Consider the following 26,951-nt stretch of genomic DNA (forward strand, 5'->3'; position numbering starts at 1 on the left):
AATGATACATGACCCTCCATATATGGCGTATAAGGGTATATCAGCCACAGTACATCACATATAATGGTACATGACCCTCCATATATGTCGTATATGGGGATATCAACCACAGTACATCACATATAACGGTACATGACCCTCCATATATGTCGTATATGGGGATATCAACCACAGTACATCACATATAATGATACATGACCCTCCATATATGTCGTATATGGGGATATCAACCACAGTACATCACATATAATGGTACATGACTCTCCATATATGTCGTATATGGGGATATCAACCACAGTACATCACATATAATGGTACATGACTCTCCATATATGTCGTATATGGGGATATCAACCACAGTACATCACATATAATGGTACATGACTCTCCATATATGTCGTATATGGGGATATCAACCACAGTACATCACATATAATGGTACATGACCCTCCATATATGTCGTATATATATATATCACCCGCCAGACTTGCCGTGTGAAGCTATATCACCCCCCCCCTCCCCCTCTCTTATAAAACAAAATCGCAATAAGTGAATAATGAACAATTAAAACACAAGTTAAAAATGGTATTTATCAAAGTTTAATAACATGCCATAGGAACACAACCTTCTTCAGTGAAAAAAAACAAATTATAATTGTTTTATATCTATTATAGAGGCTCATTATTTAATGGGTTATATTATATAATATATTATTATACTCAAGAGCTCAATGGTACATGAATTTTTTTTTTTTGGTGCTGATATAGTCATGAAGCTGCCAGTTAGTAGGTAGATAGATAGCAGATAGACTAACAACATATAAATTTATAGCTGGTAGATTTATATCAGACACATTGATAAAAGATTTACACATTTGTTCCTGACTATCCTCAAAATGACTGTTCAAGTTGTAGATAAAATCTACACTAAATAACTGCAATTTACATAAAAAATCACAAATAGAGCATCTCACCTTACCATACACAGACACAAACACACACATTTATATATATATATATATATATATATATATATATATATATATATATATATATATATATATATATATATATATATATATATAATAAGTATGACCGCATTACGCTGTTGATCTTATAGTGTAAGCTTTCTACGGTCTATTTTCTTAGTCACTATTAACAAGAACAATCAAGCTACCAAAGTTCATGGTAAAAAAACTCTAGTAATTGTTAAAGGATTTATTTTCTACAATGTTTCGTCCCACTCTAGAACATTTTCGGGTAAAAAATGAATACATATGTTGTTGTTGTTTCAGATTTAGCTACTCAGAACGAAATGTCCATGTAGCACGGGCTATGGCGAGCCCGTAAGGAAATACATGAGGTGCACTGTGGGTTAAATACACATGTGGAAGGGGGAAGGTTGTGTTGGGGTAAGGTGAAAGGTCGAAGAAATATTGGGGGCAATCAAAGATAAGGAAAGGAATAGGGGAATAAGGTAGGAATAAGGGAAAAGGACTAAACAATGGGTAAGGCGTAGCGTGAAACTCTCCATGGGTGGGGAGAACCCCGTAGATTGTTGTTGATATCGATTCCTCTACTTAGAACAAAAGTTCCAAGTAGCACGGCCTATGGTGAGCCCGTATTAGACTTAATTTTTTAACTATATAAAGATATCGTTATCCGGTGATGTTTGGTGAGGTCTAGGTCTGAGTGTCGGCAAGGTAGCCAAGTTATTGTTCTGTATATTTACAGTGGGTCTTTTTTCTCTTATAATTATAGCTTCCAGGATTTGCAATCTTCTTTGGTCAGTGGTAGAGTCCAGGATTGTTGCATTATCTTCTAACATGTTCCTAGTGAGTGTTGTATACATAACACATGCTGCTATCAGAGATAAATGCTTACACAGCTTACAATGTAAGATAAAAAAAAAACGTAGCAAATGCGGTCATATTTAAACAAATATGCTTAAAGAAACGCCTGCTGCACAAGAAGTATACACAATATATATATATATATATATATATATATATATATATATATATATATATATATATATATATATTTATATATATATATACATACATATATATATATATATGCACACATAGAGGGAGTCATCTTTTATAAACCAAAATTAGTTAACAGGCCATATTTCCTTAATTCATAGTTTCTGAACATCTTAAAAAAAATATAATATATATATATATATATATATATATATATATATATATATATATATATATATATATATATATATATATATAATGATACATATATGGTATATATATAATATATATGATACATATATAATGATACATATATATATATATATATATATATATATATATATATATATATATATATATATATATATATATATATATATAACTAAACTTATTAAACTAAACAATTAGTTAATAAGCAATAAACCATTAATTCAATTAACAGTGAGATGATGTCAACAGTCGTGCCCAAACCTATGAATTGTGAGAAAAAGCCACAATAATTCCCGTGGGCATAATACCCAAGAGTAGCGTTGTTTGGAGCTCGAATTCAACGTTATCGACGTTGACTCAACGTAGATTTGACGTTGTTTTCGGATAGTATGGCCACTGGAGCAAAGGGGATCAATATATCAAGGGTGATATAGTGATATATCATATATAGATATACAATAGGAGCTAAAATACAATTAGTAAACATATCGCTGGGAGCACCTCGGAGCTATAGAGATAAGCATTATCAATTGACTTGACGTTGAGACGTCTCTCGACGGTGGTATAACGTTCTCTTGACGTTTGACCCGACGTTCTACGACATCCTCTTGACGTTTGACACGACGTTCTCGGGAAAATGATGCTGGAGGTATCCCACGTGCTCAGAAGCTAATCTTATCTTTCCGATTCCTCTTCGGTCTCAGCATCTTGGTCCTAGGGAGGGAGAGATAACTGAGAGGTGAGAGAAAAACAAAAGTGTATGCGAGTTTGTCTGTATATCTCAGCATGACGTATGTACATCTAAGTGTACAACCCGTCATCTTAAAAATAACGTCACTTTTCGCTGGTATGCGCGCTATGGCCAAATTTGGACGTAATTTGAAATGAAATCGACTCACAAAAGTGACGTACTGTCCCTTTCTGTTTGAGTCGTCCGGCTTACTCGGTAAGGTTAGAAGAGGAAACTTTCAATTAACGTTTTTCATAACGTTTTGAAACTTTATGAGAATTTCCTACCTACTTAACCTATCAGAGGACCCTTAACTTACTGTTGTTAAAAAAAATCCCCAATTTATTTTCATTTCAAATTATGTCCACTTTCGGCCATACGAGTAAACGGCCAAAAGTGACGTTATTTTTAAGAGGACAGGTTCCAACGACGCTGGAATTGGTCCTGGTTCGACGTTGAATGAACGTTATTAACGTTGGATTAACATTTCACCAACGTTTGATTAATGTTTAACCAACATTTGGGGTCAATGTTTAACCAACGTTTGTGGTCAATGTTTAGCCAACGTTGTATCAATGGTTCATCAACGTTTAATAGGTGTTGAATTAATAATGATTTAGTGTTACATCAATGTCGTTTACCCAGGGAACGGGTATGAGGAAGCAGCGGCTGCCAGGTTAACGACCATTTGGCTACCATGCGGACTAAAATTCATCAAACATTTACCTGTCCACTTACGAAACCTGTACATCTTTCCTCGAGCATGGCAGCATATTCTGTATGCATTAAACAGTTTACGAGCTTGGAAGTTTACAACCCAAGGTTATATATTGTTATTAACAACCTCGTAGTGCTTTGGGGCTCTTAAACTGTGGGGTAAAGATGTACAGGTTTCGTAAATTGGTACTTTCAATTTTTTTTTTTAGTTATACATTGTGAACCCAAAGGCTCTTTGTTTTCATGATGGGTTGCAATCAACCGTTTATTTAGTTGATTGTATGTCATGTTATTCATTCATTTATTGATTGATGTATTAATTCATTCAGTTTAGTGTTCGTTTATTCATTAATAAAAGTTTGTTACTGATTTATTAATTTATATTGTGGTCTGTCTTTTTATATTATTAATTTATATTATGGTTTGTCTCCATGTCAATTTTGCCTTGAACTCTTTCTCGGTTACTCTTCATCGGTAAATGTGTTCACTCTGATTCACTCACTTTCACTGACTCATTTGCTCATTCCGATTTACTCACTCTCACTCTGATTCTCTTCCTCTCACTTTGATTCTCTTCCTCTCACTTTGATTCTCTTCCTCTCACTTTGATTCTCTTCCTCTCACTCTCACTGTGATTCCCTCACTCTCACTCACTCTCAATCTCTACGCAGCACAAACACTCACCTCCTTCAACAGCTCCTCAAGTTTGGCCGCTCTCTCCTCTGCTTCCTGCCACTTGGCCTGCAAAATACAGGGTTAGAAATATTAATATTAGGCCGGAATGATTCTCTTATGCATGCTGCAGGTTGAATTTCAGCTGTTGGGTCCCGCCTGTATGTCTCTGCTTGAGGTTGAATTTCAGCTATTGGGTCCCGCCTGTATGCCTCTGCTGGAGGTTGACTTTCAGCTATTGGGTCCCGCCTGTATGCCTCTGCTAGGGGTTGTATTTCAGCTATTGGGTCCCGCCTGTTACCCTCTGCTGGAGGTTGAATTTCAGCTATTGGGTCCCGCCTGTATGCCTCTGCTAGGGATTGTATATATATATCTCCACCTTCCTCACCTCGCTATCGTCCCCCCCTCCCAACCTTGCTATCTGCTCTTCGCACCTTGCTATCTCCCCCTCCCTTCCTTGCTATCTCCCCCCATCCCCCAATGTGCTATCTATACAAGAGGCAAACACAAGAAATTGCGACTTTTACAACAGCGAGACACAGAAAATGGAGAGTTTTACCCATAGCGAGAGACAGAAAATGGAGAATTTTACCCATAGCGAGACATAGAAAATGGAGTTTTACCCATAGCGAGAGACAGAAAATGGAGTTTTACCCATAGCGAGACACAGAAAATTGAAAGTTTTACCCATAGCGAGACATAGAAAATGGAGAGTTTTACCCATAGGGAGACACAGAAAATGGAAAGTTTTACCCATAGCGAGAGACAGAAAATGGAGAGTTTTACCCATAGCGAGAGACAGAAAATGGAGAGTTTTACCCATAGCGAGACAGAAAATGGAGAGTTTTACCCATAGAGAGACACAGAAAATGGAGAGTTTTATCCATAGACACAGAAAATGGGTTTCCGATTATTTGGGTTTTCCAATTATCTAATTCGCTGGCAATTGGTTGCTCTCGCGGACTTTTCATCGAAATAAGACTTTTACACACTGATGAAAGAAGAGCGGAAAAGGCTTGCGCCAGACGACACTGTATCCTATTACTCAGCTTTAAATTGGTCAGATTTCTTCCAAATGGACCAATTTCACGACTCAATTATCTTATCTATAAAGCTGACTGACATAGATTTATCTAATAGCAAGGTGTTAAGAGGAAATTAAACTGGTTTATTTTGTGTGATTGTATTGTGTAATTGTATGTGTGATTGTATTGTTTTTGTATGACTGTGTGATTGTATTGTTGTTATTGTATGAGCGTGACTTGTGTAATGAGAGGAAATGGAGGAAAGGGAACTATGAGGGGGGAAAGCACCAAGACATTACGACTATATAGCACTGGGAAGGGGTCAGGATAAGGATTTGGGATGGGACAGGGGGAAGGAATGGTGCCCAACCACTTGTGGACGGTCGGGGATTGAACGCCGACCTGCATGACGCGAGATTGTTGCTCTACCGTCCAGCCCAAGTGGTTGGGCGTGATGAGAGAGAGAAGTGCACAAAATGTTTCTCCAGCGAACACATGACGTCACAATAACGCCTGTTTTACGTTTTAAAAAACGTAATAAAAACGTTACTAGAACGTTGCAATTAGGCTAAGTTGAGTTGAATATTTGCTGTGGAATTGTATCGGTAGTAGAATTGGGTTTTGCTCTCGACTCACAATCGGGAATCCCGGGTTCGTATCCCGGGCAGAACAGAAATGGTTGAGGACGTTTCCTTTGCACCTTATGACTCTGTTCACTTAACAGTAAATAGGTACCTAGGAGTTAGATAAAAGTTGTGGGGTTGCATCCTGGGAAGGGTCAGTAGACTTCCACCTTGGGGGACACCTCGATATAATCCTAAATATAAATATACACAGGCTGCCTGTCCCCCCGACAAATAAATTATTATTATTATATATTATATTATATTATATTATAATATTATTATTCTTACCATATAATTTCTCCTTGAAAAAGATTTCATTAAATGTTGGTAACGCTTCTCCTTGGAGAGCTTTAATTAAGACTGTGTTTATTTTGGTTTATATAAAACACCTGCAAGATGTTTGGATTCTTATCGCACACCTGCATGATGTTACGGCTGTTATCAGACATGTGTATGATGTTACAACTACTAAATCTGTTCTTAATGCAGATAAAAAATCTGCATTAAGGTATTGTGGTGGTCTTAATAACCCTCCAGAGGTTGATAGGTCTTAAGTCCAAAACCAAACTTGGTGGTTGGTCAGTAAGGTATTGTGGTGGTCTTAATAACCCTCCAGAGGTTGATAGGTCTTAAGTCCAACACCAAACTTGCTGGTTGGTCAGTAAGGTATTGTGGTGGTCTTAATAACCCTCCAGAGGTTGATAGGTCTTAAGTCCAACACCAAACTTGCTGGTTGGTCAGTAAGGTATTGTGGTGGTCTTAATAACCCTCCAGAGGTTGATAGGTCTTAAGTCCAACACCAAACTTGCTGGTTGGTCAGTAAGGTATTGTGGTGGTCTTAATAACCCTCCAGAGATTGATAGGTCTTAAGTCCAACACCAAACTTGCTGGTTGGTCAGTAAGGTATTGTGGTGGTCTTAATAACCCTCCAGAGGTTGATAGGTCTTAAGTCCAACACCAAACTTGCTGGTTGGTCAGTAAGGTATTGTGGTGGTCTTAATAACCCTCCATAGGTTGATAGGTCTTAAGTCCAACACCAAACTTGCTGGTTGGTCAGTAAGGTATTGTGGTGGTCTTAATAACCCTCCAGAGGTTGATAGGTCTTAAGTCCAACACCAAACTTGCTGGTTGGTCAGTAAGGTATTGTGGTGGTCTTAATAACCCTCCAGAGGTTGATAGGTCTTAAGTCCAACACCAAACTTGCTGGTTGGTCAGTAAGGTATTGTGGTGGTCTTAATAACCCTCCAGAGGTTGATAGGTCTTAAGTCCAACACCAAACTTGCTGGTTGGTCAGTAAGGTATTGTGGTGGTCTTAATAACCCTCCAGAGATTGATAGGTCTTAAGTCCAACACCAAACTTGCTGGTTGGTCAGTAAGGTATTGTGGTGGTCTTAATACAACCCGTCCTCTTAAAAAGAACGTCACTTTTGGCTCGTATGCGCGATATGGCTAAATTTGGACGTAATTTGAAATGAAATCGACTCACAAAAGTGACGTTCTGTTCCGTTTTCTGTTTGAGTCGTCCGGCGTTCGCGCAGAGGTTATAAGAGGACACTTTAAATTCACGTTTTTCATAACGTTTTGAAACTTTATGAGAATTTCCTGCCCACCTAACCTATCAGAGGACCCTTAACTTTCTGTTGTTGAAAAAAAAAATCCCAAATTTATTTTAATTTTTTTTTAATTTTCAAATTACGTCCAAATTCGGCCATACGGGCAAACGGCCAAAAGCGACGTTCTTTTTAGGAGGACAGGTTGCTTAATAACCCTCCAGAGGTTGATAGGTCTTAAGTCCAACACCAAACTTGCTGGTTGGTCAGTAAGGTATTGTGGTGGTCTTAATAACCCTCCAGAGGTTGATAGGTCTTAAGTCCAACACCAAACTTGCTGGTTGGTCAGTAAGGTATTGTGGTGGTCTTAATAACCCTCCAGAGGTTGATAGGTCTTAAGTCCAACACCAAACTTGCTGGTTGGTCAGTAAGGTATTGTGGTGGTCTTAATAATCCTTCAGAGGTTGATAGGTCTTAAGTCCAACACCAAACTTGCTGGTTGGTCAGTAAGGTATTGTGGTGGTCTTAATAACCCTCCAGAGATTGATAGGTCTTAAGTCCAACACCAAACTTGCTGGTTGGTCAGTAAGGTATTGTGGTGGCCTTAATAACCCTCCAGAGGTTGATAGGTCTTAAGTCCAACACCAAACTTGCTGGTTGGTCTGTAAGGTATTGTGGTGGCCTTAATAACCCTCCAGAGGTTGATAGGTCTTAAGTCCAACACCAAACTTGCTGGTTGGTCAGTAAGGTATTGTGGTGGTCTTAATAACCCTCCAGAGGTTGATAGGTCTTAAGTCCAACACCAAACTTGCTGGTTGGTCAGTAAGGTATTGTAGTGGCCTTAATAACCCTCCAGAGGTTGATAGGTCTTAAGTCCAACACCAAACTTGCTGGTTGGTCAGTAAGGTATTGTGGTGGTCTTAATAACCCTCCAGAGGTTGATAGGCCTTAAGTCCAATCACAAAACCAAGCACAAGTAGCAAGACCAGACCATAAAGGAGGTTTAAACAAGAGAAAGTCCTAATAAACCATATACAAGGTGTATGGGAAAGCTCCTAGTGTATTTATACATCTTTCAACAAATATTAGTATTGCATTTCACAAGAACTAAAATATTCGACAAATAATGTGTTCGTGTGTTCGAAACATGCAGTTCGAACATGCATCCAACGAATACTTATGCATTCATTTTTTTAGAGACATGCCGTTCGAAATTAGAGACATGCCGTTCGAAAATAATCACATTTTTCCGAAAATGAGAAATAGTATAGTGAGACCCGCTTATAAGAGCAGAGTTCATCGCATCTTGTATATAAAACCACTTAGCCAAGCCTCAGAGACCATAATATCGATGTTGTTGTTATTGTCGTTAAAGATTCGCTACCTGGAGCAAAAAGTTCCAAGTAGCACGGGCTATGGTGAGCCCCGTAGTGCCTTTGTATATATGATATCGATGTTTTGTTTAATATTATGCAACACGTTCTGGTCGGGGGAACATGAGGTCATGGCAGTGGTGGTCTGAATATGACGCCTCAGTGGAGCTAAGTCACTATCATCGGCCTCTATACGCCAGGCAGGCTCCTCACACTCTATAATCACTCCATATACGCCAGGCAGGCTCCTCACACTCTATAATCACTCCATATACGCCAGGCAGGCTCCTCACACTCTATAATCACCTCATATACGCCAGGCAGGCTCCTCACACGCTATAATCACCTCATATACGCCAGGCAGGCTCCTCACACACTATAATCACCCATATACGCCAGGCAGGCTCCTCACACTCTATAATCACCCTCGTATACGCCAGGCAGGCTCCTCACACTCTATAATCACCCTCATATACGCCAGGCAGGCTCCTCACACTCTATAATCACCCTCATATACGCCAGGCAGGCTCCTCACACTCTATAATCACCCTCATATACGCCAGGCAGGCTCCTCACACTCTATAATCACCCTCATATACGCCAGGCAGGCTCCTCACACTCTATAATCACCCTCATATACGCCAGGCAGGCTCCTCACACTCTATAATCACCCTCATATACGCCAGGCAGGCTCCTCACACTCTATAATCACTCCATATACGCCAAGCAGGCTCCTCACACTCTATAATCACCTCATATACGCCAGGCAGGCTCCTCACACTATAATCACCTCATATACGCCAGGCAGGCTCCTCACACACTATAATCACCCTCATATACGCCAGGCAGGCTCCTCACACTCTATAATCACCCCATATACGCCAGGCAGGCTCCTCACACTCTATAATCACCTCATATACGCCAGGCAGGCTCCTCACACTCTATAATCACCTCATATACGCCAGGCAGGCTCCTCACACACTATAATCACCCTCATATACGCCAGGCAGGCTCCTCACACACTATAATCACCCCCATATACGCCAGGCAGGCTCCTCACACACTATAATCACCTCATATACGCCAGGCAGGCTCCTCACACTCTATAATCACCTCATATACGCCAGGCAGGCTCCTCACACACTATAATCACCCCCATATAAGCCAGGCAGGCTCCTCACACACTATAATCACCTCATATACGCCAGGCAGGCTCCTCACACACTATAATCACCCCCATGTAAGCCAGGCAGGCTCCTCACACACTATAATCACCCCATATACGCCAGGCAGGCTCCTCACTCACTATAATCACCCCCATGTAAGCCAGGCAGGCTCCTCACACACTATAATCACCTCATATACGCCAGGCAGGCTCCTCACACACTATAATCACCTCATATACGCCAGGCAGGCTCCTCACACACTATAATCACCCCCATATACGCCAGGCAGGCTCCTCACACACTATAATCACCCCCATATACGCCAGGCAGGCTCCTCACACTCTATAATCACCCCATATACGCCAGGCAGGCTCCTCACTCACTATAATCACCCATATACGCCAGGCAGGCTCCTCACTCACTATAATCACCCTCATATACGCCAGGCAGGCTCCTCACACTCTATAATCACCCCCATATACGCCAGGCAGGCTCCTCACACTCTATAATCACCCTCATATACGCCAGGCAGGCTCCTCACACTCTATAATCACCCCCATATACGCCAGGCAGGCTCCTCACACTCTTTAATCACCCTCATATACGCCAGGCAGGCTCCTCACACTCTATAATCACCCTCATATACGACAGGCAGGCTCCTCACACTCTATATTCACCCTCATATACGCCAGGCAGGCTCCTCACACTCTATAATCACCCTCATATACGCCAAGCAGGCTCCTCACACTCTATAATCACCCTCATATACGCCAGGCAGGCTCCTCACACTCTATAATCACCCTCATATACGCCAGGCAGGCTTCTCACACTCTATAATCACCATCATATACGCCAGGCAGGCTCCTCACACTCTATAATCACCCTCATATACGCCAGGCAGGCTCCTCACACTCTATAATCACCCCCATATACGCCAGGCAGGCTCCTCACACACTATAATCACCCCATATACGCCAGGCAGGCTCCTCACACTCTATAATCACTCCATATACGCCAGGCAGGCTCCTCACACTCTATAATCACCTCATATACGCCAGGCAGGCTCCTCACACACTATAATCACCCCATATACGCCAGGCAGGCTCCTCACTCACTATAATCACCCCCATATACGCCAGGCAGGCTCCTCACACTCTATAATCACCCTCATATACGCCAAGCAGGCTCCTCACACTCTATAATCACCCTCATATACGCCAGGCAGGCTCCTCACTCACTATAATCACCCCCATATACGCCAGGCAGGCTCCTCACACTCTATAATCACCCTCATATACGCCAGGCAGGCTCCTCACACTCTATAATCACCCTCATATACGACAGGCAGGCTCCTCACACTCTATAATCACCCTCATATACGCCAGGCAGGCTCCTCACACTCTATAATCACCCTCATATACGCCAGGCAGGCTCCTCACACTCTATAATCACGCCCATATACGCCAGGCAGGCTCCTCACACTATAATCACCCCATATACGCCAGGCAGGCTCCTCACACTCTATAATCACCCCCATATACGCCAGGCAGGCTCCTCACACACTATAATCACCTCATATACGCCAGGCAGGCTCCTCACACACTATAATCACCCCATATACGCCAGGCAGGCTCCTCACTCACAGGCTCCACTACACCTCATGTTGATATGAGAGAGAGAGAGAGAGAGAGAGAGAGACAGACAGACAGACAGACAGACAGACAGACAGACAGACAGACAGACAGACAGAGACATAGAGGAACCAATAGAGGAGACCAATATTGAGCCCTCTAAATACCTGCTCTTCAGCAAGACATGTTAGCAGGCGGAGGTCAAGCCAATGAACGAGCGTGGCTGAGCTCCGAGACATTTACATCCACGTTTCGTATATATCCCCTTGATTTATGTACGGGTGGAGGTCAGTGCTGAGCTATATATATATATATATATATATATATATATATATATATGTCGTACCTAGTTGCCAGAACTCACTTTTTGGCCTACTATTCAAGGCCCGATTTGCCTAATAAGCCAAGTTTTCCTGAATTAATATATTTTCTCTAATTTTTTTCATATGAAATGATAAAGCTACCCATTTCATTATGTATGAGGTCAATTTTTTGTTATTGGAATTAAAATTAACGTAGATATATGACCGAACCTAACCAACCCTACCTAACCTAACCTAACCTATTTCTATAGGTTAGGTTCGGTTAGGTAGCCGAAAAAGTTAGGTTAGGTTAGGTTAGGTAGGTTAGGTAGTCGAAAAACAATTATATCATGAAAACTTGGCTTATTAGGCAAATCGGGCCTTGCATAGTAGGCTGAGAAGTGTGTTCTGGCTACTAGGTACGACATATATATATATATATATATATATATATATATATATATATATATATATATATATATATATATATATATATATATATATATATACTCTCCCTGCTCGTCTAACCTATCAGCGTGAAAAAATGAATTATTTTGTATTTAGCAAATAGTTTTTTCCTGTTTTCTACAATCATCCATGTTTTTGTTAGCGCCATTTCTCCTGTTTGCTCCCACTGTTGTGGGTGCTGGCTGTGTTGCCTGTTGCAGTTCATATTTCTCCTGTTTTTCCCCCTTCAAAATCCCCAACGGATAAATAATGTGGTACTATAAATCATAGGAGATCAAGGGCAATTACGTTTGCTGTCCTTAGGTCGGTAGGCTAGGCTAGGCTAGGCTAGGCTAGGCTAGGCTAGGCTAGGCTAGGCTAGGCTAGGCTAGGCTAGGCTAGGCTTGTGTATTTTAGTACACCGTTTAAGGACCGTTGTGTTAAGGAGAGAGGACAGGCAGAGGTATCAGCTAAGCATCATGTCAGTGATAACCATGATAACTAGGTATCATGTCATGTGATAACCATGATAACCAGGTTATGGCTAAGGAGGCAGTAAAAGTATGTGTTGTTGGGGGTTAAAAATGGCCGAAGGAACAGGGAAGGAGAAGGGCCTCAAAATAACAATACACTTATGGTGTATTATATAACAAAATAACAATACACTTAAGGTATATTACACGAACGGGATGAGTCTATAAGAAAATAAACCATTTAAATGGTCTTGTTATCTCAGAAACAATAGATATTATCGCACTTACCGAAACATGGATGGATATATAAAACAGAGAACTATTAGCTGAATATCAGATAAATGGATTTAAACTATTTCATACAGATAGACATATTAGACGAGGAGGGGAAGTAGTAGCCATGAATGTCTGGGGAAATGTGAAATGTCTCAAAGAGGGAATCAAACCTGAGCCACACTGAATCAAATTGTGGAGCCGGTCGGCCGAGCGGACAGCACGCTGGACTTGTGATCCTGTGGTCCCGGGTTCGATCCCGGGCGCCGGCGAGAAACAATGGGCAGAGTTTCTTTCACCCTATGCCCCTGTTACCTAGCAGTAAAATAGGTACCTGGGTGTTAGTCAGCTGTCACGGGCTGCTTCCTTGGGGTGGAGACCTGGTCGAGGACCGGGCCGCGGGGACACTAAAAGCCCCGAAATCATCTCAAGATAACCTCAAAATAACAGGCTTATGTGTAGTCAATACAGGAGGAGACTGGTGAACTACCTAGTTAGACTTAAAGTAACTTTAATGCTGAAACGATGGTAATGGTAATTGAAAATACAGATCAGTGTGTTATCTTGACATGATAGGTTATCTTAAGATGATTTCGGGGCTTTTTAGTGTCCCCGCGGCCCGGTCCTTGACCAGGCCTCCACCCCCAGGAAGCAGCCCGTGACAGCTGACTAACACCCAGGTACCTATTTTACTGCTAGGTAACAGGGGCATAGGGTGAAAGAAACTCTGCCCATTGTTTCTCGCCGGCGCCCGGGATCGAACCCGGGACCACAGGATCATAAGTCCAGTGTGCTGTCCGCTCGGCCGACCGGCTCCTCCTGTGTCATTTCTGTGACACAAACATCACAGGGTGACACATAGACAATGCTGTGTCAATGGGGCCTGACGGCTGAGTGGACAGCGCTCGGGATTCGTAGTCCTAAGGTTCTTGGTTCGATCCCTGGCGGAGGCGGAAACAAATGTGCAGAGTTTCTTTCATGGTGATGCACCTGTTCACCTACTAGTAAATAGGTACCTGGGAGTTAGACAGCTGCTACGGGCTGCTTCCTGGGGGTGTGTAACAAAAAGGAGGCCTGGTCGAGGACCGGGCCGCTGAGACGCTAAGCCCCGAAATCATCTCAAGATAACCTCAAGAAAATGGTGGTAGACCAATACCATGGTGATAGGCCTATACCATGGTATAGGCCTATGCCATGGTGGTAGACCAATGCCATGGTGATAGGCCTATGCCATGGTGATAGGCCTATACCCTGGTGATAGGCCTATACCATGGTATAGGCCTATGCCATGGTGGTAGACCAATGCCATGGTGATAGGCCTATACCCTGGTGATAGGCCTATACCCTGGTGATAGGCCTATGCCATGGTGATAGGCCTATACCCTGGTGATAGGCCTATACCATGGTGATAGGCCTATACCATGGTGATAGGCCTATACCCTGGTGATAGGCCTATACCCTGGTGATAGGCCTATACCATGGTGATAGGCCTATACCCTGGTGATAGGCCTATACCCTGGTGATAGGCCTATACCCTGGTGATAGGCCTATGCCATGGTGATAGGCCTATACCCTGGTGATAGGCCTATACCATGGTGATAGGCCTATACAGTCCAGGGTAAAGGTGGAAATTATTGTGTAATTCGTTTCCGAGTGAAGGAGAAGGAGAAGGGGAGGAGGGAGAGATAGTGCAGAGAGTAGGAGAGGAAAGTAGAGTGAGGAAGAGAAATAGGAAGTGAATAGAAGGCGTTATACCTTCTCTTTCTTCCTGACTTACCTTTCTCTTCAAGGAATTAATATTTCTTGTCTACTTCCCTATTCCACATACCTATCTCTCATCTTTCTCATTTTTCTCTCCCGTTCTGCTCCATTTCCTCCTTCGTCTCTCTCTCTCTCTCTCTCTCTCTCTCTCTCTCTCTCTCTCTCTCTCTCTGTCTCTGTCTCTCTCTCTCTCTCTCTCTCTCTCTCTCTCTCTCTCTCTCTATCTCTCTCTCTCTCTCTCTCTCTCTCTCTCTCTCTCTCTCTCTCTCTCTCTCTCTCTCTCTCTCTCTCTCTCTCTCTCTCTCTCTCTCTCTGTCTCTCTCTCTCTCTCTCTCTCTCTCTCTCTCTCTCTCTCTCTCTCTCTCTCTCTCTCTCTCTCTCTCTCTCTCTCTCTCTCTCTCTCTCTCTCCCTCTCTCTCCCCCCCCCCCACCGAGGGCCCTCTGAGGCAACATTGAGACGCAAAGCGTTCTTGTTATCCCTGAACCATTACGAGGGAGGATCCGAGGACAGTCGAGACACGATCCACGAACGCCTACTGACGTCATCATCCAACCTATCCTCTCAATACGTCGCTTTTTTAACGTAATTGGGCCGTTCGTTAAAACTGTGGATGGTTTTTGGTTTTGATGTTCTCGTGTTATAATGGGTTGTTCTTGTTCATCGTGTTCAAAACATTGAAAACCGCTGTCTGTGTTCGTCGTGTTCAATATAACTGCAGGTGTTAATGGTCATTAACACCTTCCACTGTTTTTGTTTGCTGAACAAGACTATTATGTTCTATATGTGTTCTGCACTTTGGTTCTGTCACCTGCAGGTGTTCTCCCTTCTGTGCTTCACCTGCAGGTGTTCTCCCTTCTGTGCTTCACCAGCAGGTGTTCTCCCTTCTGTGCTTCAGCAGCAGGTGTTCTCCCTTCTGTGCTTCACCAGCAGGTGTTCTCCCTTCTGTGCTTCACCTGCAGGTGTTCTCCCTTCTGTGCTTCACCTGCAGGTGTTCTCCCTTCTGTGCTTCACCTGCAGGTGTTCTCCCTTCTGTGCTTCACCTGCAGGTGTTCTCCCTTCTGTGCTTCACCTGCAGGTGTTCTCCCTTCTGTGCTTCACCTGCAGGTGTTCTGACATCTGGCACCCGCAGCAACAGGTGTTTATTCTTTTAACAGCCTCAGCAGCAGGTGTTCTCCCGGATGTAACTCACGACTGCTAGGTGAAGAGAGATGAAGGGACACCCTGCCCAACCGGCTCTGTTTCACCGCGGAAATGGAAGCCCGGATCCTGCGGTTGTGAGTCGCCTGCGTAGACTACTGCGCTATACAGGTGTTCCGTCTTCCAGCGTTGTGTTGTTCTCATCTTCTTTCACTTCCCTTCTTTCCCCTCAACCCCCCCCCCCTTCCCCCTCACCAACCCCTTCTCCCTCTTCACCCCCCCCCCCTCTCCTCCCCCCTTGTTCTGTCCTGTTATTCGAACTCTCCATTTCCCTGTTCGTTTTTTTCCTTCATAAATTGCTCAGTTCTCCTCCATTTGCTGACCAGGGAAGGCCTAGAGGTCAAAGCTATCACGCTCGGGGTCACGCTCGGGGTCAAGGTGCAGGCTGTCCCGGCGCCAGTCGGACCAGAATCCATCTTTCAATCTCTTTTCCTCACCTAATACCTCCATTTTTTACGGACTCAATCCGCACAAAAATGCGATGAGTTTGTACAAGTTAAAGCAGCGTGTTATTAACGTTTTGTAGGTAATGGTCTCGCTAGCTTAGCTGAGTTGCTTGGGGTTTGGACCTTGGGCTAAACTGTTCCATTTTTTACGTTTCTGGTTAGTCAAAACAGTTGCAATTCTTACGGAGTCATTTGTCCCATGATGGCTTTGCGGCTAGGGGGAGACATCTCCCGTCCACGAGGCTAACCATAGCCCGTGCTACTTGCCCCGCTCCTGTGCCGGGTAAGTTACGGGCTCACCATAGCCCGTGCTACTTGCCCCGCTCCTGTGCCAGGTAAGTTACGGGCTCACCATAGCCCGTGCTACTTGCCCCGCTCCTGTGCCAGGTAAGTTACGGGCTCACCATAGCCCGTGCTACTTGCCCCGCTCCTGTGCCAGGTAAGTTACGGGCTCACCATAGCCCGTGCTACTTGCCCCGCTCCTGTGCCAGGTAAGTTACGGGCTCACCATAGCCCGTGCTACTTGCCCCGCTCCTGTGCCAGGTAAGTTACGGGCTCACCATAGCCCGTGCTACTTGCCCCGCTCCTGTGCCAGGTAAGTTACGGGCTCACCATAGCCCGTGCTACTTGGAACTTGATCCGAGTAGCTGAATCTATAACAACAACAACATTTGCGGCTAATTCTCTTAATTTGTCACTCCGTAAAAAATGCAACCATTTAGCCTTTTCAGAAGCACACAAACCCAAGCAACCCACCTAACCTATCGAGTCTTTGGCCTAGAAAACGTTAATATTAGGGTGATTTAACTTTTATTAATACAAGTAACTTGTAACGGCCTAGTTGACTTCGTATAGTGTGCGACGCATATGTCTGTCTGTCTGTTTTTCCTGGTAATTACCGTTGGGTACGTACCCAACATGGGCGGGTGGGGCTTGGCATCAAAGGAAAATATAGCCACGTGACACTGTGCCAAGGGTCGTGATTGGCATGAAAGAGTTCCGCCATATGACAGTATGGCAAACTCTCCTCCCCGCGACAGTTCTCACAACGCCATTATCACTCCACTCTGGATCATTGTTTTGCTATACTGTATTGTCAAACCTTAATTGTTGATCACACGCACGTTTAAAAAAACGTTGAGAGAAACGTTCATATCGTTTATGAACAACTATCATAGTTTAGCTGTTTGAGGCAAACCTGTGTTTGTTTGTTTACGTGATGAGCGATCCGGCACCCCCCTCCAGAACACCCCCCCTTCCCCCACGCACTCTTTCACACCTGGGCAGGACGGTAGAGCGTCATGCAGGTCGGCGTTCAATCCCCGACCGCCCACAAGTGGTTGGGCACCATTCTTTTCTCCCGTCCCATCCCAAATCCTTATCCTGACCCCTTCCCAGTGTTATATAGTCATAATGGCTTGGCGCTTTTCCCTTGATGGCTCCCTCCCTACCGCCTGCACACTTCTCCTTCTCTCCAACCATCTCTCCTTGTCCGTACACCCTTCCCTGGGGGCGAGAAGGAGAGGGCTTGGGCAAGGAGAGGGAGAACGAGAGGAGCAGAAGAGGGAAGGAGAGGGAGAAGAGTGAGATGGGGGAGAGAGGGAATGTTGGGGAAGAGATGGCAGATAGGTGAGAGGGTTTAGAAGGGGGGCGAGCCCCGGGCTCAGCCGGGTACCTCATCTTGTATATAGATTCTCATACATGAGACTCCCCATGTATTTATACAATGAGGTCCCCAGTAAAATGACTGTTCCACAACAGCTAAATCCACACAAGCGTGGGGTAAGGTGTGCTTTTTTTTTTTTTTTTTTTTTTTTTTTTTTGAGATATATACAAGAGTTGTTACATTCTTGTAGAGCCACTAGTACGCGTAGCGTTTCGGGCAAGTCCTTAATCCTATGGTCCCTGGAATACGATCCCCTGCCGCGAAGAATAGTTTTTTCATCCAAGTACACATTTTACTGTTGCGTTAAACAGAGGCTACAGTTAAGGAATTGCGCCCAGTAAATCCTCCCCGGCCAGGATACGAACCCATGACATAGCGCTCGCGGAACGCCAGGCGAGTGTCTTACCACTACACCACGGAGACTGCGGAGACTTTTGTACACCTGCGTCGTAGCGCGGGCTGCGCGTCCCAGCAAACGCAATCACGCTGGTTCCCAAACGATGTCACGGTCCAGTAACGAAACAATAGTGTGGAAAAAATAATGTAGTTACGTTGTATGTTTGTGGTGAAGCGATAAGGGACATCCAGATGTGTGGTGCACTCAACGGAGCACATTACGCAAGCTCTGTGGTGCGCTCAACGGAGCACTTTAGGCAAGCTCTGTGGTGTGCTCAGCGGAACACATTACGCAAGCTCTGTGATGCGCTCAACGGAACACTTTAGGCAAGCTCTGTGGTGTGCTCAGCGGAACACATTACGCAAGCTCTGTGATGCGCTCAACGGAGCACTTTAGGCAAGCTCTGTGGTGTGCTCAGCGGAACACATTACGCAAGCTCTGTGGTGTGCTCAGCGGAACACATTACACAAGCTCTGTGATGCGCTCAACGGAGCACTTTAGGCAAGCTCTGTGGTGTGCTCAGCGGAACACATTACACAAGCTCTGTGATGCGCTCAACGGAACACTTTAGGCAAGCTCTGTGGTGTGCTCAGCGGAACACTTTAGGCAAGCTCTGTGGTGTGCTCAGCGGAACACATTACGCAAGCTCTGTAGTGTGCTCAACGGAACACTTTAGGCAAGCTCTGTGGTGTGCTCAGCGGAACACATTACGCAAGCTCTGTGGTGTGCTCAACGGAGCACTTTACACAAGCTCTGTGGTGTGCTCAGCGGAACACATTACGCAAGCTCTGTGGTGTGCTCAGCGGAACACATTACGCAAGCTCTGTGGTGTGCTCAACGGAACACATTACGCAAGCTCTGTGGTGTGCTCAACGGAGCACTTTACACAAGCTCTGTGGTGTGCTCAGCGGAACACATTACACAAGCTCTGTGGTGTGCTCAGCGGAACACATTACACAAGCTCTGTGGTGTGCTCAGCGGAACACATTACACAAGCTCTGTGGTGTGCTCAGCGGAACACATTACACAAGCTCTGTGGTGTGCTCAACGGAACACATTACGCAAGCGGGCGTCAGTGATCGGGTCCATCTCTCGCGTGCGGCCTAACACATGATAACGCCAAGCCTTCGTGAGAATGAACTTCCCGCTATCGGGTAGGATTAATCCAGCATTAACCTGTCCACTTGCGAAACCTGTATATCTCTCCTCAATCACTGTTAAAGACATTCTCGTAGGGCTTCTGAATTCTTAAGTTGTTTATTAAATACTGACTAAGCCGCCATGATTGGAAAAAAGATGTACAGGCTTCGTACATGGATACGTAAATTATTATTGCATCAAGTATTGTTCGTAACCTTTAGCCACTGGAAATAAATGTTTTAAATTAGTGAGTACAGACCATTCATTTTCCACAAATCCGTCATGTTGACCTTTGACTTACAAGGGGCGTTGTGACCTCGAGTCTGCGCCATGACCTCATGGAGGCAAGCGTGACCTCGTAGGAGCCCATCGCGACCTCGCAGAGGGGGGGCATCGTGACCCGGGGTCAACGCTATTCCGAAGATCGCGACGGTTTTGCGCTGCGAATTGCGTGACGTGATATTTCAAGGCCTTCGACGTGAGTTTCTTTCCTTGGGTCTTATCCCAAGGTTGGTCGCTGGGCGGGGCTGTGGAGGCCCGTTGGCTCACCCACGCTCATGTTCCTCCCACCGACACACTCCCCAACACACTCCCAATCATGCCTTGCCTCCCTAAGACACTCAGAATCTAGCCCGTCTTCTCTATAGACACTCAGCAAGACCCGCTTCCTCAAGCTCCTCCTTCCTAGACGACCTTCGATCAAACTGTCGCTACAGACAGTTGCTCGGTCGAGTCAGACACACTCAATTGGGGGACAGACACACTCAACTGGCCTCCAACGCACTCAGTTTACAGTCAATATCCGAGACAATTAACTGGCATCAGACGCACTCAGGTCACATACGACGCACTCAACTGGAGGTCAGCGTTGGAGGCACTCAACTGGAGGTCAGCGTTGGAGGCACTGAACTTAAGGTCAGCGTTGGAGGCACTCAACTGGAGGTCAGCGTTGGAGGCACTCAACTGGAGGTCAACGTTGGAGGCACTCAATTGCAGGTCAGCTTTGGAGGCACTCAACTGGAGGTCAGCGTTGGAGGCACTCAACTGGAGGTCAGCGTTGGAGACACTCAACTTAAGGTCAGCGTTGGAGGCACTCAACTGGAGGTCAGCTTTGGAGGCACTCAACTGGAGGTCAGCGTTGGAGGCACTCAACTGGAGGTCAGCGTTGGAGGCACTCAACTGGAGGTCAACGTTGGAGGCTCTCAACTTGAGGTCAGCGTTGGAGGCACTCAACTGGAGGTCAACGTTGGAGGCACTCAACTGGAGGTCACCGTTGGAGGCACTCAACTTGAGGTCACCGTTGGAGGCACTCATCAACATGTCCTTCAACCTCATCATCCCCACATCCACCAGAGCCCAACCTGTTCTCCCTCTTAATACGTCACATTCGTTACGCAGTCGACCAAACCGTTAAAAATACGACGCTTTAGTAAAAATTCAAGCCCCGTAATAATGACATTTTCTGTGCCTCGTCCTCCATAGATCAGAGGAGTTGTTTGGGTGTGTACGTTTGTAGTTATATCAAAACAGTTGCATTTTGACGTTCTTGGTTGGGCAAGACAGTTGTATTTTTGACGGAGTGTTGAATGGAGTGACGGGAGTGCAGGTCCCTCAAGGTTCCACCTGCCTGGGGATCAACTCTTATGTCCTGAAACTGGATTCTTGGAGATTTCATTTTTTCCCCACCTGACTGGGAGATGGAGATTGCAGCATCCCTGTCGACACCTCCACGCGGAGGCGCCACGGGCCTGGAGGTCACGCCAGTGGTCTACCCGATGGTTCTGTCATTAACCAGGTTGTTAGAGCTATATATATAGCTCTAACATAGGTATGTTCTATATATAGCTCTATATATAGCTCTATATATAGGTATAGCCTTGCTATACCGCAGTACTGGAGTACTGGTTCCACCACACAATCATAGGCAGGGGGGAGCCGGTCGGCCGAGCCGACAGCACGCTGGACTTGTGATCCTGTGGTCCCGGGTTCAATCCCAGGCGCCGGGGAGAAACAATGGGCAGAGTTTCTTTCACCCTATGTCCCTGTTACCTAGCAGTAAAATAGGTACCTGGGAATTAGTCAGCTGGCACGGGCTGCTTCCTGGGGGTGGAGGCCTGGTCGAGGACCGGGCCGCAGGGACACTAAAGCCCCGAAATCATCTCAAGATAACCTCAAGATAGGCAGCTCCAGCTGTTATCAAGCATGTACCTGTCTACTTGCGATGACGTGGTGCAGTCGACTAAGGCAGCGTTTGGGATCATCCAGGACGTAGGTTCGAGCCCGTATCACGGCCCTTGTGGATTTGTTCATGTGATATATGAGGCTGTTATGATTTGTGTGTGTAACCTTAGGCTATTATTGTCATGAAGAACCTCGTAGTGCGTCGCAGCTCACAAACCGCTTAATGAAAGCAGACTAAGTCGCTATGATTGAGGAAAGATGTACAGGTTTCGTAATTGGATATTGATATGCATGATAAAACTAGGTCCTTGTTACTAACATATTACCGGCATGTTGCACATAGTCAACATAGTCACATAGTCACATAGTCACAAGGGGAGCCTGATAGCTGAGTGGACAGCGCTCGGGATTCGTAGTCCTGAGGTTCCGGGTTCGATCCCCGGTGGAGGCGGAAACAAATGGGTAGAGTTTCTTTCTCCCTGATGCCCTGTTCACCTAGCAGTAAATAGTTACCTGGGAGTTAGACAGCTGCTACGGGCTGCTTCCTGGGGGGGGGGGGGTGTAACAAAAAGGAGGCCTGGTCGAGGACCGGGCCGCGGGGACCAGGTTCCATCAATCCAAGTGGATGGACATCGTCCTTTCACTCCGGCTTCATATCCTTTTAAAGTGTTATACAGCAATCCTGGCTGTATCCTATCCTATACAGCTATCCTGGCTATATCCTATCCTATACAGCTATCCTGGCTATATCCTATCCTATACAGCTATCCTGGCTATATCCTATCCTATCCTATACAGCTATCCTGGCTATATCCTATCCTATACTATACAGCTATCCTGGCTATATCCTATCCTATACTATACAGCTATCCTGGCTATATCCTATCCAATACAGCTATCCTGGCTATATCCTATCCTATATTATATAGCTATCCTGGCTATATCCTTTCCTATACTATACAGCTATCCTGGCTATATCCTACCCAGGTGTAATATTTGCCTACTGCCAGAGAAACAGGGCCTTCACAAACAGTCCTCACGAATAGTACATCATATTTTGACGTATATGTCCCCCAACGGACCAAAATATGATGTACAATAAATCACAGTGGCTTGCAAAATTGACGGGGAACCTTCGACAAGCCGTCGGCTGCCTGTCCTCGCCCAGGCCACTAGAAAGATAGTGGCCCTCGGGTTGTTTATCGTTTTAGATTTAGCTACTCAGAACGAAGTGTCCATGTAGCACGGGCTATGGTGAGCCCGTAATGGCCCTCAGGTAAATATATACATTCTACACATAATACATCAAAGTAACTGAAGATCTCTGCAGCTTCCGCCTTCACCTCTCTCCTCTGCCTGGGTCACAGGATGCTCTGATCCGGTTGAAGATCCTATTGAGTGTGTGGGTGATGTACACGCCGGCTGGCTGGCTGGCCGGCTGGCTGGCTGGCTGGCTGGCTGGCCGGCTGGCTGGCTGGCTGGCTGGCTGGCCGGCTGGCTGGCTGGCTGGCTGGCTGGCTGGCTGGCCGGCTAGCTGGCCGGCTGGCTGGCCGGCTGGCTGGCAGCTACATGGTCTTCTCCGGCTGAAACTTTCGTACATTTAATGTCTCTTCTCTTCTGACCTTTCAGCCTTGACCCTTATCTTCTTTCTTCTCTTATTTTAGTTTCCTTATTCTGGAAGGTTTTTGTTTGACTTATTCCGCCTTCGTGGATTTGTTTGATCTTGATTTACACGTTATATTTCTTGCTTCTGTTGCTCTCTCTTTCTCTGCTTCTTTTACAGCTTTATTTCTTCTCTCTCGCTGATCCTGTTTCTGTTTTGGACTCCATCTTGTTCTGTCTGCGTCTCTGCATCTGTTCTTCCGTCTGTGTTTCTGTCTCTCTCTCTTTTTTAATTTCTTTCTCAATCTTTTCCTTCATTCTTTCTCGTTTTAAATTTCCTATTGTTAATCACGTCTCTCGTCTCTGCTGTTCATCATTCTTATCTATATCACTGTCTATCACGTTTGTGTCATTACTCTTCTTCTAACCTCATGTTCCATTTCTACTTAATGTTCCACCTTTCGTCTATCTTGGGTTCATTCTTGGGTTTTCCTTTTGCTAATTTGCTGATTCTGGTGTGATCTTTCTTTCTGGGGGGTTATCTTGTTATCTTTCTGGGGGTTATCGCCTGGTTATCTTTAGGTTATCTTGAGATGATTTCGGGGCTTTAGTGTCCCCGCGGCCCGGTCCTCGACCAGGCCTCCACCCCCAGGAAGCAGCCCGTGACAGCTGACTAACTCCCAGGTACCTATTTTACTGCTAGGTAACAGGGGCATAGGGTGAAAGAAACTCTGCCCATTCTTTCTCGCCGGCGCCCGGGATCGAACCCGGGACCACAGGATCACATGTCCAGCGTGCTGTCCGCTCGGCCGACCGGCTCCCTGGAAACACAAACCGAAACTGTCTCTATTTTCCGCTTGTTACAACTTGTAATACAGTTGTTCCATCTTGGCTTAACGTGTTTATGACGTATTAGAACGTTGTTACAACTTGCTATATTGGTTGTTATAACTGGTTAGGAGGTGTTAGAACTTGTTCAAACGTTGTAGCAACGTCGTAGTTTCGGTGTGTGTTTGGCGGTTAACTCGTCATAAGAATCAGTTCAATTTGTGATGCCAATTCATTATCAGTGAAAGATCAATTCTGAAAACCAGTCTGTTGTACATAGTTGATTAAAAACACCTGTCATTTACCGTCACATGTGTTGAAGTATATTGTGAGTGGAATTCATTTTAACATGGTTTGTGAAATATGATATCTGTTCAGGTATTCCTAGTTCAATCAAGTTCAGGTATTCTTATTTCAGTCAAGTTCAGGTGTTTGGTAGGTTTAACGAACTTTCTAATATCAAACACAGATGCATGTTCATAGTCTGGCCAATCAGAGGAGCCTGGAAACAACGCAACCAATGAGAACACAGACATTGTGGTGCCTGACGTATTAGAGGCTATCCTGGCTATATCCTATCCTATACAGCTATCCTGGCTATATCCTATCCTATACAGCTATCCTGGCTATATCCTATCCTGTATACTATAGGATAGTTCAGCCTCCTGGCTGGCTATATACTATATACTTCGAGAAGTTCCCAGTTGACCAAGAGCAGTCTGACGAAGATAACATGTTAAATCTCTACACTAATGAACGCTTAATTTGCTGCCTGTTGAAGCTGTACACAGTTTACATATGATAAAGACTAAGTAACATCAGACACCAAACAGGCCTGTCGAATCTGGTCCCAGGCCGGGCTCGGACAGTAGAAACCTCTCGAAACCTTCCCCAGGTATGCTCCAGGATATAAGACGATCAACACACCATCAGGGGCCAGATTCACGAAGCAGTTACGCAAGCACTTACGAACCTGTCCATCTTTTCTCAATCTTTGGCCGCTTTGTTTACAATTATTAAACAGTTAATGAGCTCCGAAGCACCAGGAGGCTGTTTATAACAATAACAACAGTTGATTGGCAAGTTTTCATGCTTGTAAACTGTTTAATAAATGTAACCAAAGCCGTCAAAGATTGAGGAAAGATGTACACAATAGTAAGTGCTTGCGTAACTACTTCGTGAATCTGGCCCCAGGTTCGTAAGTACTTGCGTAACTGCTTATTGAATCTGGCCCCAGGTTCGTAAGTGCTTGCGTAACTGCTTCGTGAATCTGGCCCCAGGTTCGTAAGTACTTGCGTAACTGCTTATTGAATCTGGCCCCAGGTTCGTAAGTACTTGCGTAACTGCTTAATGAATCTGGCCCCAGGTTCGTAAGTACTTGCGTAACTGCTTATTGAATCTGGCCCCAGGTTCGTAAGTACTTGCGTAACTGCTTAATGAATCTGGCCCCAGGTTCGTAAGTACTTGCGTAACTGCTTATTGAATCTGGCCCCAGGTTCGTAAGTACTTGCTTAACTACTTCGTGAATCTGGCCCCAGGTTCGTAAGTACTTGCGTAACTGCTTCGTGAATCTGGCCCCAGGTTCGTAAGTACTTGCGTAACTGCTTCGTGAATCTGGCCCCAGGTTCGTAAGTACTTGCGTAACTGCTTATTGAATCTGGCCCCAGGTTCGTAAGTACTTGCGTAACTGCTTATTGAATCTGGCCCCAGGTTCGTAAGTACTTGCGTAACTGCTTCGTGAATCTGGCCCCAGGTTCGTAAGTACTTGCGTAACTGCTTCGTGAATCTGGCCCCAGGTTCGTAAGTACTTGCGTAACTACTTCGTGAATCTGGCCCCAGGCCTCCGGAGAGAATGATTAGAGATTGTCAAATCGTGGACCGGAAAGCAAGATTAGAAGTGTATATTTTAATCGTCAACCTACATGTACACAACCTAAAGGAGCCGGTCGGCCGAGCGGACAGCACACTGGACTTGTGATCCTGTGGTCCCGAGTTCGATCCCGGGCGCTGGCGAGAAACAATGGCCAGAGTTTCTTTCACCCTATCCCCCTGTTACCTAGCAGTAAAATAGGTACCTGGGTGTTAGTCAGCTGTCACGGGCTGCTTCCTAGGGGTGGAGGCCTGGTCGAGGACCGGGCCGCGGGGACACTAAAGCCCCGAAATCATCTCAAGATAACCAATTAATCAATAAAGTTGATTAATTGACCGAAAGAGCCAGAGCTCAACCCCCTCAAGCACAACTAGTTGAATCTGTCTACGTTTTCCATGCATCGGACTCGGTGGGTTAGGTGGGCTGCGTGGATGTTCTCACGTTTCTGGTACGTTAGAAGGTTGTATTTGTTACGGAGTAGCAAATTAAGAGAACGGGCTGGATGATTATGATGATTGATCACAACTTACATTTGGTTTTATAATATATGACTATACCAAGCATGGAAAGGTTGGCATATATCCATTTACCACACTGGCGAGTGTAAGAATATTCGGTGGATTGGAACTCAGAATGTTGAATATATTTGGCCGGTAAAGCCACCAATAAAACATATATAC

General features: G+C 44.9%; 1 protein-coding gene across 5 annotated transcripts in view; it reads right to left on the bottom strand.

Moving 5' to 3' along the window:
• Nucleotides 1-2,479: 2,479 nt before the first annotated feature.
• The window catches only part of LOC123771941 (trichohyalin), an 83,794-nt gene continuing 59,322 nt past the window's right edge, over nucleotides 2,480-26,951 (bottom strand). For 4 of the 5 annotated variants that reach the window (XM_069337760.1, XM_069337758.1, XM_069337759.1 and 1 more), the window contains 2 exons: nucleotides 4,329-4,385; nucleotides 2,480-2,911 (listed from right to left, as the gene is read on the bottom strand). In XM_069337760.1, the coding sequence (XP_069193861.1) occupies nucleotides 2,873-2,911; nucleotides 4,329-4,385 (96 nt within the window). In that variant the 3' untranslated portion in view covers nucleotides 2,480-2,872. The remainder of the gene's footprint in view (nucleotides 2,912-4,328; nucleotides 4,386-26,951) is intronic. The other variant, XR_011230822.1, reaches the window with a different exon arrangement.

The sequence above is a fragment of the Procambarus clarkii genome, chromosome 38 (assembly GCF_040958095.1).
Source record: "Procambarus clarkii isolate CNS0578487 chromosome 38, FALCON_Pclarkii_2.0, whole genome shotgun sequence".
NCBI lineage: Eukaryota > Metazoa > Arthropoda > Malacostraca > Decapoda > Cambaridae > Procambarus > Procambarus clarkii.